Below are 14059 nucleotides of genomic sequence, written 5' to 3'. Positions count from 1 at the left end.
GCACAGAAATATTGAATTAAACCCACTTAAAATCATATTTATTTCTAAAGTTTACCAATACAAATATACATCCCTTAAAACTACCTTTGTTTTCCTAACAATGGCTATAGATTGAAAGAGCAGAATTTGCAACGAGACCTGGTGGCCTCGTACACCAATTGCTGAAAGTGAGCATACAGGTACAGCAGGCGGTAAAGAAGGTAAATGGTATGTTGGCCTTCATAGCGAGAGGATTCGATAACAGGAGCAGGGATGTCTTGTTGCAATTATAATGGGCCTTGGTGAGACGACACCTGGAATACTGTGTGCAGTTTTGGTCCCTTATCTGAGGAAGAATGTTCTTGCTCTCAAGGGAGTGCAGCAAAGATTTACCAGGCTGATTCCTGGGATGACAGGACTGTATGAGGAGAGATTGAGTCAGATAGGATTATATTTATTGGAGTTTAGAAGAATAAGGGGGGATCTCACAGTAGCCTATAGATTTCCAACAGGACTAGACAGGGGGTAGATGCAGCAGGGATGTCTCCGATGGCAGGGGGAGTCCAAAACTGGAGGTCACAGTATAAAGATACGGGGTAGGCCATTTAGGACTAAGTTGAGGAGAAATTTCTTCACTCAGAGAGTGGTGAGCCTGTGGAATTCTTTACCATAGAAAGCAGATGAGGCCAACACATTAGTTAGCACTGAGGTTGGCACAGTGGTTGGCACTGTCGCCTCACAGTGCCAAGGGCCCGCGTTCAATTCCAGCCTTGGGTGACTGTGTGGGGCTTGTATGTTCTCCCCCAATGTGCGTGGGTTTCCTCCGCGTTCCCCGATTCCTCCCAAAGTCCAAAGATGTGCAGGTTAGGTGGATTGGTCATGATAAATTGCCCTTCGTGTCCAATGGGTTAGATGGGGTTGTGGGATTGCAGGGATAGGGTGGAGGAGTGGGCCTTGGTGGGCTGCTCATTCGGAGGGTGGGTGTAGACTCGATGGGCCGAATGGCCTCCTTCTGCACTGTAGTGATTGTATGTTCTATGTCCTATTGACTGTTTTCAACAAGGAATTAAGACATAATTCTTGGGAGTACGAGGATCAAAGGATATGGAGGGGGAAAGCGGGAACAGGTTATTGAATTAGATGATCAGCCATGATCATGATGAATGATGGAGCAAGCTCCGAAGGGCCAATTGGCCTACTCCTGCTCCTATTTTCTCTGTTTCCCTGTTTAACATAAGGCTCTGAACTAAAGATTACTGGTCTTGTTGGAATGTTAGACAATGCTGCACCATCTCCAGTCTCTCCTTATTGTCCCACACATACCTGCATTGCGCTCTTTCCCATCCTGACCACTTCAAACAGTGTGACGGCCTCAACGTCTCCATCCCTCTGGCGGTTCCCATTCCTTCGTTCCTGTCGAGAACACACTGATGCTCTCCTTCTGCCTTTCTCAGACTGGTTCCTTCGCCTCTTCTTCAATGCCGGGAAAAAGTGAAGGAAATGAACATTTTTATGTTTGATTTCCAACACTAATATCGAGGCTGCCTTACTGATTGCAAGGGGCAAGTGTCCTCAAGAGGGTTGCTGAAGTATATCCTGACTTTATGACCATCCGATTAAGGCTGATACTTTTGCTTGCGTTTATTAGCCTACTGCTGGACCACCAGAAAAATAGATTTAACAGCATATACTATGGGAGCCAACACTCGAGTAAGTGGGTCCTAGTGTTCAGTATCTGTAAAAAAAAAACTTTAAAACGTCATTCATTGATAACCTTCCACTGCCTCACAGCGTCGAGGTCCCAGGTTCGATCCCGGCTCTGGGTCACTGTCCGTGTGGAGTTTGCACATTCTCCCCATGTTTGCGTGGGTTTTGCCCCCACAACCCAAAGATGTGCAAGCTAGGTGCTAAATTGCCCCTTAATTGGAAGAAATGAATTGGGTTCTCTAAATTTATTTTTTTTAATTAATAACCTTCCAATTCCATAAAATCAAATCCTTTTTACTATAGGGCAATAAGAGCATCAATAATCCTGACCCTTTAAACTTTCAATACCTGAACCTACAAGTGCTTGAAACATCAAGCGTTTTAATACTCTAATAGATGTTTGGGCCCTTAGCCAAGAAGATGTAATGACGTTTGACTGAGAGCCCAGAAATCCATTAGTCTGTTAAAATGCCTGAACATTAGAGAAAACATTGCTTAGTTGGCAGCTCTGGCTCTCTGATCTCTGCAGTCAATTACATAATGTTTAATTGGAAAACGTTAAGAGGCAGGATTCTCCCCTACCCGGGGCGGGTGGTCCCGGCGCCGAGGAGTGGCATGAACCACTCCGGCGTCGGGCCACTCGGAAGGTCGGAATCCTCCGCACCTTCAGGGGCTAGGCCAGCGCTGGCGGGGTTGGCGCCGCGCCAACCAGCGCAGAAGGGGCTTGGCGCCCCGCCAACCGGCACCGAAGGGCCTCCGCCGGCCGGCGCGAGTTGGTGCATGCGTGGGAGCGCCAGCGTGTGCTGGCCTCATCCCAGCGCATGCGCAGGGGGGTTCGTAACCGCACTGGCCATGGCGGAGATCCACAGCAGCTGGTGCGGAGGGAAAGAGTGACCCCACAGCACAGGCCCGCCCACGGATCGGTGGGCCCCGACTGCAGGCCAGGCCACCGTGGGGGCACCCCCTGGGGCCAGATCCCCCCGCGCCCTCCCGAGGACCACGGAGGACGCCCGCAGAGCCAGGTCCCGCCGGTAAGTACCAGATCTAATTTACGCCGGCGTGACTGGCCTAAAACAGGCGGCCGCTCAGCCCAACGCGGGCCGGAGAATTGCCGGGGGGGGGGGGGATGGGGGGGCTTCCAGCACCCGCCGACCAGCGCGGCGCGATTCCCGTCTCTGACAAAACCCCAGCGCCAGAGAATTCGGCAGCCGGCGGAGGCGGGATTCACGCCGCCTCCCGGCGATTCTCCGGCCCGGCGGGGGTTCAGAGAATCCCGCCCATTATGATTCAAGTGCTTACAGTTTCTAGTATTGATATTTTAAAAGGTTGGATGTTTTACATTTTCATTGACCTTTTTCAAAAAGTCGAAATTTATAAATGATTGACTTTTGAAAGCCATTTTTACATGTTCTATTATCACTTGTGTTCATTGGATCTATACAATGTATAGTGAGTCAATGGGCATGAAACTGCCACTGCTTTGCACGAGGGACCATGGGAATTGGGTGGATAGGCATAGCTTGGCATGGGGGCATGAGGGCCCATGGGGGATGGGTGGAGAGGCATAGCTTTGCATGAGGTCACGATTGGCCATGGGAGTGGATGGAAGGGCCTTGCATGGCATTGGGAGCACAAGGGGGAAATTTTGATCTTAACTTTTGAAAGTTTCCCTCGTGCAGACTACAGCTGCCCCGACTCCATGTAACTTACGGAGGAGTAGAATATGTCTATCTCTGCAATGAAGCCAATCAGGTCAGGACTGCAGGGTGCAGACTCATGACCTGAAGTAGTCCTTAAAAGGCCGTGGTGAAAATCGGAAATCCCAGGAATGGGGTCAAGAATCCTGGAATAGGGAACGACCCGTCATTTTTAAAGGGCTCCCGAGTCATCCCGACTTGGTGAAAGCCCAGGCCTTGGACTTACTCTCGAGGTTGTGATACATCAGCTTCAAATCTTGCAGCCAAGACGGGAGATCCCCTGCTACTTACCGGCAAGGAGCCTCCGCTTCCCCGTCTCTGATTCTCCAGATCATTGTCAGGCTCGGAGTGACTCTCGCTCTCTCTGCAACAAACGTGAAGTACATCAAATCTCTGCAGTTAGTAGCCTACCCTGACTGCCATGATATTCAAACACACACATCATGATAGACAGACCAACAGACCAATTAGCACACATAACATGACAGCCAATCACAGACAAGGACATACACAGTATAAGACAATAAACACGACGCCTGATGGACAGTCCATCTGGAGACAAGGACAAGGACAGGACCTGATTAACAAGACACTCACACAGTCACCACGTGCTGAGTACCAAGACAGATCTGTAAATAACAAGTTGGAATAAAACTGCGTTGTACCAATCGCAACCGTGTTGGTTCATCTGTACCTCAGAGCACCCAACACCACACTGACCAAATCCCATAGTTCTATAGCTAGTGCTCCAGGATCTTTACCAATATCTTGAGGTTGCATTTCATGATTCCAACCAAATGTGGATCAGGTAGTGGAGAACCAGAGATCTAGCTGGCATTATATAATGCCTGATAGACCTCACAAAGGTTTTGGTGCTTGATTAGCCAAATTCAGTTTACACGATATGGAATTTAACCTTCGGGGACAACATTCCTCAATTATGTTGGGGAGAGACACTTCTCACAACCAACACCCACGCCAAGTCTTTGCTCTGATATTTTGGTTGAAATCCTCCAGGATACTGGCAGGGACGTAGAGGACAAATCAAGCAGCAAATCCCACAACCGTATCCTGTACCGACCTTATTTTCCGACTACAAGATAATTATGGGATCAACAGGGCGGATAGAATTGCTTCCCAACGTTGCATGGGTGGGTTATAGGAAAATACAGCTTCAATTTCACCCTCAAGAAATATCAGGACATGCGTGGCGTAGTCAGGCATCGAGTAAGGTTTTCCAAAAATGTGATTTTTAATCAAAGGGCAAACCTCAGCAGGCTGCACTTTACTCCACTGATGTGACGTGTTTCCATTTTGCCCACAAACAATTCTTTGGTCTTTTTTTAAAAATGTATTCATTAGCAGAATGTGAGCATTGCTGACAAGGCCAACATTTGTTACCCATCCCTAATTGCCCTTGAACAGAGCGGCTTGCTCGGCTATTTCAGAGGGCAGTTAAGAATCAACTACATTGCTGTAGATCTGAGCCACATGCGGGCCAGACTGGGTAAGGATGGCAGTGAGGACACCAGAGGCCTCTGCGCTAATCTCCTGCCTCCATTCCCAGCTTTGACTTCCCTCAGGATAGGGGGGGGGGGGGAAGGAAAAGAGTGAGCGAGGAAAGTGAAATCACCCGTCTCATCAGCGGGGTGTTTTGAGGGGGCTCGTCAAGCGCTTGCCTGCTGACTTCCCGAGATTTTGTTCATGGGGTTGGACAGCCGTCAGGAGTTCTGTGAAGCTGACCCGCTCCGACCTGGCGGGAGCAGGGGCCGCAGCGCCAAAACTGTTTCATTTTATGGAAAAGGTTGCAAGTTTGGACCAAAAAAAACCCACTGAGCAGCAATGGAATTTGAATAGCCAATGTTTCCCTGCCTTAATTATCCTAGGTCCCAGCTCGATATGTGCCCTGGGCATTTTAAAGATGAAGATTGTCGTATTGTTTTTTAAGACCACACACATAGGTGGTAGCCGTAGCAATGGTCAGTTCAGGCTGGAATGTGCCCACTTCCTGGAGTCCCATCTCCATTACTGCCCCCAGCTACCAAACACTTTTAAAAATTAATTTACAGGACTTGGGTGTCGCTGGCTAGGCCAGCATTTATTGCCCATCCCAAGTTGCCCTTCAGAAGGTGGTGGTGAACTGCCTTCTTGAACTGCTGCAGTCCCTGAGGTGTAGGTACACCCACTATGCAGTTAGGGAGGAAGTTCCTGGAGTTTGACCCAGCGACAGTGAAGGAATGGTGATATATTTCCAAGTCAGGATGGTGAGTAACTTGGAGGGGAACCTCCAGGTGGTGGGGTTCCCAGGTGTCTGCTGCTCTAGTCCTTCTAGATGGCAGTGCCCGCGGGTTTGGAAGGTGCTGCCTAAGTCACCTTGGCGGATTCCTGCCGTGCATCTTGTAGATGGCACACACGGCTGCCACTGTTCGTCGGTGATGGTGGAGGATTTGAATGTTTGTGGAAAGGGGGAGCAATCGAGTGGGTTGCTTTGTCCTGGATGGTGTCGAGCTTCTCGAGTGTTATTGGACTGGGTGGCTAGATCAGTGTCCAGGCTCATTAAGACTCTGAAAATCCTACCTCCCAACAGCTTTGCAAGCTGGGATTGGACCCATCCCTTGATTCCCACCTCATACAATGTCTACACATTCATAATCAGTGAACGAAGAATCTGATCCAGTATCCAAATATAGGATCCGATTGAGGAGATGGCGCCAATCAGCAAGAAAGATTGGGGAGAAAATGAAATATTGCTGAAATTGTTTGTAACTAACGAGCAAAAGCATACCATGAAAAAAAAACACAATTCCTTCAAGCGCCTAGAATATTTCTCGTGGGACGGCCTGGAAACCCGAACTAAACTGCCAATTCACCAAGATGGTGTTGACGAATGTGATATAAAATAGTTACTTTAGAGATATTAGTTACTGTAATGTAGAGATAGGCCAGTCTCATTCTGGTGAGTTCACAGACAAAGGATTTCAGACCGCATGGCAAAGCAAGGAGGAGGTGTGTCCACCATAGGAGGAGAAAAGGATGCTGGGTAATAGGGGCCAGAGGAAGGGATTGGAAGTGAGCCAATCAGAATGTCTGACTAGGTCAGGAGGGGTATAGAATGACCTATGGGAATCGTGTATGTGAAACTTGATACCATTTGAATTGATTTGCAGAGATCCCTTTGTCTCTTTGTTCATTCGCTTTCCGGGGTGTAGGAGACTGGATGTGTCCTATGCTTCTGTGAAATGAATCAAGCTTCCAAGCTAAATAAAATAACTAATGCTGTACCTGCAAATCCATCTCGACTTTTATTGAGGCCAGACTGACGGGTAAAGAAATTTGGGATTTGACAGTGTAGCCATCTGAGTTGGCCAAGTCCCGATTTAAAATGGCAAACGGCAAAGACTGAAGGGAAATTCAGCCAACACGGGCAGAAACCAGCAGGTGCAGGTTTGCTGTGTATTTAACTCTGCAAAAGCCCAGACAGCATCGATACCAGCGACCATCAGCATAATAATGTAGCAGCCATCTACATACTAATGAGCAATCCCCAGGAACAATAGCAACATTTGGGACAAACAAAACTAAGCCAGACTCCCCGGCGCCAGCAGGAGCCAACACAAAAGAGGTTAACGGGCACCTCAAGACCGCCCATCGATCAGGGAACCGCTCCAGTATTGGAGAAATCGAACCAAGCGATTGGAACAAAGTCCAATCACCTAGAACCAGGTACAGGGTCCGCCCTGAAAGGCGGAAAGCCCCTGGGGACTATAAAGTTAAGCCCCAAGTTCAAATCGGCCCCTCTTCTTCCTGACCAGGTCACCCAGCAACGCGAACCAACATTGACCGTGACCGGTCCAGTGGCCACCGAGAGATCGTAAGTCTTAAGTCAACGCTCGCTACGAGATAGGCGCTCCTAGCTACCAATCCGTACCAACATCAAATCCCGCAGACTCAGAACCCGAACGAAAGGCTATTTGTTCCCCTGACCTGGTGGGCCAGTCCGAAACTAAGTACAGGCCTGTTAGTCGTAGAAGTAGCTTAGACGTAGAATTTGTGCATGAGTAGCGATTACTGTGTATAATAAATGTGCTTTGATTTGAATCTTACTAATCGGTGTATTGAGTTATTGATCATTACTCGAACTTGAACCTCGTGGCGGTATCATAAAGATACCTGGCGACTCGAGAGCCTAGGTTATAAACCAGAGCCAAGCGAACCAACCAAAAGTTAGCAACAATGGCCAATCTTTCAGGATAATGTGATTGTGGCATTGACTCTGCTTCCCCGGCCCATGCCCCCAACCCCCCCCCTCAAAATAAAGCGCTAAGTGGCTCCTTACCTTTGAAGGGTGGTCCTGCTTGATAACTCTGGTTCTGCTATCATCACTGCCAGGTGTTTGGAAACTCAACCACGGAAGTCTAACAAAATGGCTTCCTCAGAATGGCAGCCATTCTATGGCGTCCGCCCACTGTGCCTTCTTAATTCTAGCTCAAGGACGTCTCCGCCTGGTGTCACATTTTGTTGCGGAGCTGCAGAAATAAAAAGAGAGCGATGCAACGTGTTAATTGAATGGACTTGGACGCAGCACATGGCTCCACATGAAAAGAAAAGAAAAAAAAGAAAGCTTTGCATTTATATAGCGTTTTCCGTGGCCACAGGATGTCTCAATGCACCAAATTACAGCCAATGAAATACTTTTTGAAGTGTAGACAGTGTAGAAAACGAGGCAGTTAATTTGCACTCAACAAACTCCCACAAACAGTAACGTGATAGTGCCCAGATCATTTGTTTTATGATGTTGATGGAGGGAAAAATATTGGTCAGGACATCAGGGTTAACTCTCCTGCTCTTCTTCAAAATAGGGATAGGGCTATGGGATCTTTATCTTTTACATCCAGCCAAGCAAGCAGTGCTTTCACCTGAAAGATGGCACCTCTGACAGTACGCCCTCAGTAATGCATTGGAATATACTCTGAATTTCATACTTTTCCTGATCCAGGGACCAACGTTAAGGGTACAATGTAGAGTTCAAATAGCCAAACATCTCTTGAACCAAGACAACAAAGGAGAAACCTTCAAGGAACTGGGTGCTAGAGTCGAAGGATGAAGGAAGGTTATAGGGCCAATTAAAGGTGAGCGGAAAAACTCTTATACGAGGGTGGAAGGAAGGGAAAACACCTCTACAAGCAAAGTAGCAATGAGTACCCTTTCACCAGGCAATTCCCCAGGAAACAGGGTGGTAATGGGGCCTGTCCTGAGGGGAAGGGGCGAGCAGCTTGGGAAGAGACTGGCAGTGGGCTGGGTGACCAAGGGAAAATGGCACAAGAGGCAGTGGGGTAATTTTCCAGTTTTGCAGAAGAATGAGACTGGTTTAGATATCTCACTAGACGACACCCCTTTACTTCTGAAAGTATGATTCTTCAACTTTCAACAGACTGGAAATTTTGCAATTTGAACTGAGACAGAGCAAAGTGCAAGGCTGCGTTCCACAGTGAAAGAAACAAATCACCCTCCAGGGAGTGTGAAGAGAGAGACATCGCCTATAATCCAGATGCCCATTTACACTCAGAATGTCTAAGGGATAGATATTAAAAATGAAAAGCACAGGATATTGAAATAATGATTGCCACAGGCAGACACACCCAGAACCTCCTGGAAATACACAATGGGTGAATTATTTCAAGGCAAGGCTTCCCAGCCACTAGAGAGAGATTGGAAGAGACACAGACAAGGTCAAGAAAGTCTTCAGCAGAGAAAACTGGCTGAGGGCTTCTCCCTCTCCCCCTCTCTTTTGAAATAGGAACGATGCCAGGTTCAAGAAACTCTATCAGAAACCTACCAGCAAACCAAGATCACATAATAATTGCAATATCTTCTACATCTGACCACATCCAAGAAACTAGCTAACCTAAATCACCTGCAATATTTAAAATCAAGGGTAGTAAAAGGATAAAACCATGTGTGTATGTTTGTGTGTGTGTGTCTGCATGTGCGTATGTGGGTATATTTGTGTGTATGTGTATGCGTGCATTTTTATGTGTGTGTCTGTATCTATGTGCTGAGTGTGCTGAGTGTATGTTAGTTTGTGTGTGTGTCTATGTGTGTGCTTTTAGGTCTCCCTGTATGTGTATGTGTGCATTTGTATGTCATAGAATCATGGAATTTACAGTGCAGGAGGAGGCCTTTTGGCCCATCGAATCTGCACCGGCCCTTGGAAAGAGCACCCTACTTAAGCCCACGCCTCCATCCTATCCCTCTTTGTGTGTGTGTGTGTGCATGTCTATGTGTGTATTTGGCTATGTGTGCAGTTTGTATGTGCCTGTATGTCTGCGTGTGTATGTGTGCGAGTATCTATTTGGGTGTGTGTGTGCGTTTTTGTTTGTGGGTGTGTTTTGGTGTGTGTGGGTATGTGTGTCTTGGCATGTGTGTGCGCCCTAATGACAGTATGAGGACTGAATGATTGGCATTCAATTTTTATTATTTTTCTCAGATTTAATGGTTAATAAATTTGCTCTTTCTTTAATTCAAGAAAACCTGGTTTGATTGGCTCTGTGGTGCTCAGGGCTTAAGTAGCTAAATACACTGATTTGGAAAAGGAATATCCTCGTCAGAAGGAAACGTTCTTGTGACCATCCCAGGGGGTTGAGTAGAGGGGAGCAAGTTTTCCCCTTTTTATCTGGTCGCTAACAGGTAGACAAAGAAAAGCTCCCCATTAGCTGATGGCATAAGGACTGGAGGACAGAGATCAGAAACTTTGAGCACAAGATACGTGGGGAACGTGAAGTAGAATATATTTTACGCAGCGAGTTTTGATGACCTGAAACTCGCTTCGTACAAGGACGGCACGGTAGCACAGTGGTTAGCACTGTTGCTTCACAGCACCAGGGTTTCTCCGGGTGCTCTGGTTTCCTCCCACGAGTCTCGAAAGACGTGCTTGTTAGGTGAATTGAACATTCTGAATTCTCCCTCTGTGTACCCGAACGGGCGCCGGAATGTGGCAACCAGGGGATTTTCACAGTAACTTCATTGCAGTGTTAATGTAAGCCTACTTGTGACAATAAATATTATTATTATTACGATTAGTGGAAGCAGAGACAGTCAATGATTTGAGAAGATAATGGTTTGGCGCTTGAGAGGAATAAACTTCCAAAGCTACGCAGAGCAAGTGGGGTGGACTGGACTGATCGATCTAGAGAGCCAACATGGATCTGATGAGAGGAATGGCCTTCTCTGCCATTCTGGCCCTATGATGTGTAACGGGGCTGTGTGAAGCGAGAGCTATCTGCGGTACAACATTTTATTGCAGCATGTAAAGGTACATAACATGAGGGGGGGGGGGGGAGAACACATGACAAACAACCAACCTATATTGTCATCAGCACTATTTAGCACTGCATCACAAATAGATTTATGTGGTAGGTAGCCACCTTCCTGCTTATTTCCTGAATGGGTCAAGATTTAATATTTTCACAAGACTGCAGGCCCACAGTTTATTGGAGCATTTTTTCACCTGATAATTTTTTCCATTTCCAAGATTTCCAAAGGCCAGATTCTCACTTAGCCACAGAGCGAGAGAGGTGCCTATATGCAGCTAATGCATATGTATCCCTGCAAGAGGAGTCATACATACATCAGTTACACATAGACAGCTGTCACCAGAGGAGTGGAGAACATTCTCTCTTAAAAATTCAGGCAATGCGGTTACAATCACAGGAATTAGAGTGAAAAATGCGGCAATAAAGGGAGAGGCATTGTGCATATGAAATGTTATGTTGATAAATGAACCAAAAGAAATAGAGCTTTCTTCTGAGGAGATGTAATCTCTAACCGCACTTTTAGTGATTTGCAGCTCAGCACTTTTTAACATTTTTTTTTTCCCAAATGTGAAATAAAAGTGGATGCTTAGTGGAACCTTGTACAGCAAGGCCTACTCTCGGGCCCACTCTCACCCCATCGAAAATAAACAGAAGCAGCAACAGTTGGGAACGCGTGACAGCATTCGGAAGAGAAAATCGGGTTAGCATTAAGCATGCCCTTTTTCAACTTTGACGTTACAGGGGCAAAGGAACGGGCGCAGGCCTTCCAGCCCTTCAAGACTGTCCCGACATTGAATTAGATGTGGCTGACCTTTACGGAACGGAGGGGCTTGCCGTATCAGAACCTCTCGATTTGTTCTACTGCCGAATTTCCCCATGGCGTTGCTGGCAGTTAGCGTCTTGGACATTTTTCAGCGCGGCAACTTTGAGGTGGGCCTTACACCATCGACAAGAGTTAAATCCCTGGTCCTTTGAAGTTCATTTCTCCAGGTAGCCCATGTGGGAAAGCGGCTGAAGTGGGAATATCCTGAGGTCAGTCGTAGACGAACTGTTGCTATTAGAAGTCTATGTAGGTTGCTAGCTGCTTCACCATTCTTCCTGGGGAGGCATCAGACTAGCTCAGTGTCAAAAATTCACAAGGAAATGATTGGTTTTCCCTCTTTTCTCATATATTTTTAAGATTGGTTTGTTTGAAAGCAATTTTTCATGGTTACATGGTGACCGACAAACCTCAATTGATTTTTATAATCTATGTGTATATACATATAATATATATATTATATACATATAAATTCAGGGGCAGCACGGTAGCATTGTGGATAGCGCAATTGCTTCACAGCTCCAGGGTCCCAGGTTCGATTCCGGCTTGGGTCACTGTCTGTGCGGAGTTTGCACATCCTCCCCGTGTGTGCGTGGGTTTCCTCCGGGTGCTCCGGTTTCCTCCCACAATCCAAAGATGTGCGGGTTAGGTGGATTGGCCATGATAAATTGTCCTTAGTGTCCAAGATTGCCCTTAGTGTTGGGTGGGGTTACTGGGTTATGGGGATAGGGTGGAGGCGTTGACCTTGTGTAGGGTGCTCTTTCCAAGAGCCGGTGCAGACTCGATGGGCCGAATGGCCTCCTTCTGCACTGTAAATTCTATGTAAATTCTATGAAATTGAGAAGCAAATATGTATGATTACACTGTGAGCCTTGATACATTATTTGGGGAGGTCTGATATGTCAGTGTAGAGCTGAATTAATGTGCAGGGCTTTTGAATCATATCAGCTCAGCAGTTTCACTTCTTCTTTATTAAGGGGCAATTTAGGACTTCCGGGTGCGGCGATGACCAGCTGAGTCGCACGTTTCGGCAGCTCCCTGTGAAACGGACTTTTGGGCTCTTGATAGGAGCCCCAACGGCAATTTTGACGGCTAAAAACACTGTGCGGTAAACCAGAAGGGAATCCCCCCTGGATACGGATGGAAAAAGGAGGAGAGAGTGGCCAGATTGCAGTGGATCCTTTAGAACAGCGGCAAGGAAGGCAAGCAAAAACCAAGATGGCGTCGGAAGGTGGCAGTTTAACATGGGGCCCTGAACAACAAGAGTTCTTGAAATGCTGTGTGGAAGAGATCAAAAAGGAAATGAAGAAAGAGCTGTTGGCCCCGATACTACAGGCGATCGAAGGGCTAAGGGAGGAACAAAAGACCCAGGAGCGGGAGCTTCGGGTCGTGAAGGCAAAGGCAGCCGAGAATGAGGACGATATACAGGGCCTGGTGGTGAAGACGGAGACGCAGGAGGCACATCAGAAACGATGAGTGGAAAGGTTGGAGGCACTGGAAAACAACGCAAGGAGGAACAACCTGAGGATTCTTGGTCTTCCTGAAGGTGTGGAGGGAGCGGACGTCGGGGCATATGTGAGCACGATGCTGCACTCGTTAATGGGAGCGGAGGCCCCGGCGGGTCCGTTGGAGGTGGAGGGAGCATACCGAGTGATGGCGCGAGGACCGAGAGCAGGAGAAATTCCCAGAGCCATAGTGGTGAGATTCCTCCGTTTTAAGGATAGAGAAATGGTCCTTAGATGGGCGAAGAAAACTCGGAGCAGTAAATGGGAGAACGCGGTGATCCGCGTTTATCAAGACTGGAGTGCGGAGGTGGCGAGAAGGAGGGCGAGCTTTAATCGGGCCAAGGCGGTGCTTCATAAAAAGAAGATAAAATTTGGAATGCTGCAACCGGCAAGACTGTGGGCCACATATCGAGGGAGGCACCACTACTTTGAGACGGCGGATGAAGCGTGGACTTTTATTGTGGAAGAAAAACTGGAATGAGCGGGTTATTAAAAAGAACGTTCGAACAAAGTGATGGGGCGAATGTGGGGGGCAAAGAGGGGTTTTATGTACTAATCCTGCGATGTGGTAACTTTTTTCTCTCCCACAGGTGGTGATGGGGGGAGGAGGGGAGGTGGAGGAGATGGGGCGTTGGCCATTGGGGGCGGGGCCAAGGGAGAAGCGCGGCCTTGGTTCCCGCGCTATGATAATCATGGCGGGAATAGAGAAGCAGGAAGGAGGGGGCGTCGCACGGTGCGAGCCGAGGTCACGGGGGGAAGCCGAGGTCAGCCAGAGTTTGCTGACTTCTGGGAGCAACATGGAGGGAGTAATTACGCTAGCGGGGGATCTAGCGGGGGGGGGGGGGTGGGAGGGGGGAATTACTGGGTTGCTGCTGCTGGGGAGAGGGGGGAGCTGGTATGGGAGAGGATGGGCGGGGGGCACCGCCTGGGGGAGATACAGCTGCGTGGGAACCGGGTGAGGAGCTGGAAAAAGGTGATGGCTAATCGACAAGGGGGGGGGGTAGGAAGCCCCCCAACTCGGCTGATCACGTGGAACGT

General features: G+C 47.9%; 1 protein-coding gene across 2 annotated transcripts in view; it reads right to left on the bottom strand.

Annotated features, from left to right (window-relative positions):
- The window catches only part of LOC140392064 (cohesin subunit SA-2), a 169838-nt gene that overhangs the window by 114701 nt on the left and 41078 nt on the right, over positions 1-14059 (bottom strand). For both annotated transcript variants that reach the window (XM_072477283.1, XM_072477285.1), the window contains exons 2-4: positions 7720-7909; positions 3675-3747; positions 1303-1452 (exon numbers count right to left, since the gene is read on the bottom strand). In XM_072477283.1, the coding sequence (XP_072333384.1) occupies positions 1303-1452; positions 3675-3747; positions 7720-7763 (267 nt within the window). In that variant the 5' untranslated portion in view covers positions 7764-7909. The remainder of the gene's footprint in view (positions 1-1302; positions 1453-3674; positions 3748-7719; positions 7910-14059) is intronic.

This window comes from Scyliorhinus torazame, chromosome 15, assembly GCF_047496885.1.
Source record: "Scyliorhinus torazame isolate Kashiwa2021f chromosome 15, sScyTor2.1, whole genome shotgun sequence".
NCBI lineage: Eukaryota > Metazoa > Chordata > Chondrichthyes > Carcharhiniformes > Scyliorhinidae > Scyliorhinus > Scyliorhinus torazame.
This window is presented reverse-complemented; position numbering and strand designations above follow the sequence as displayed.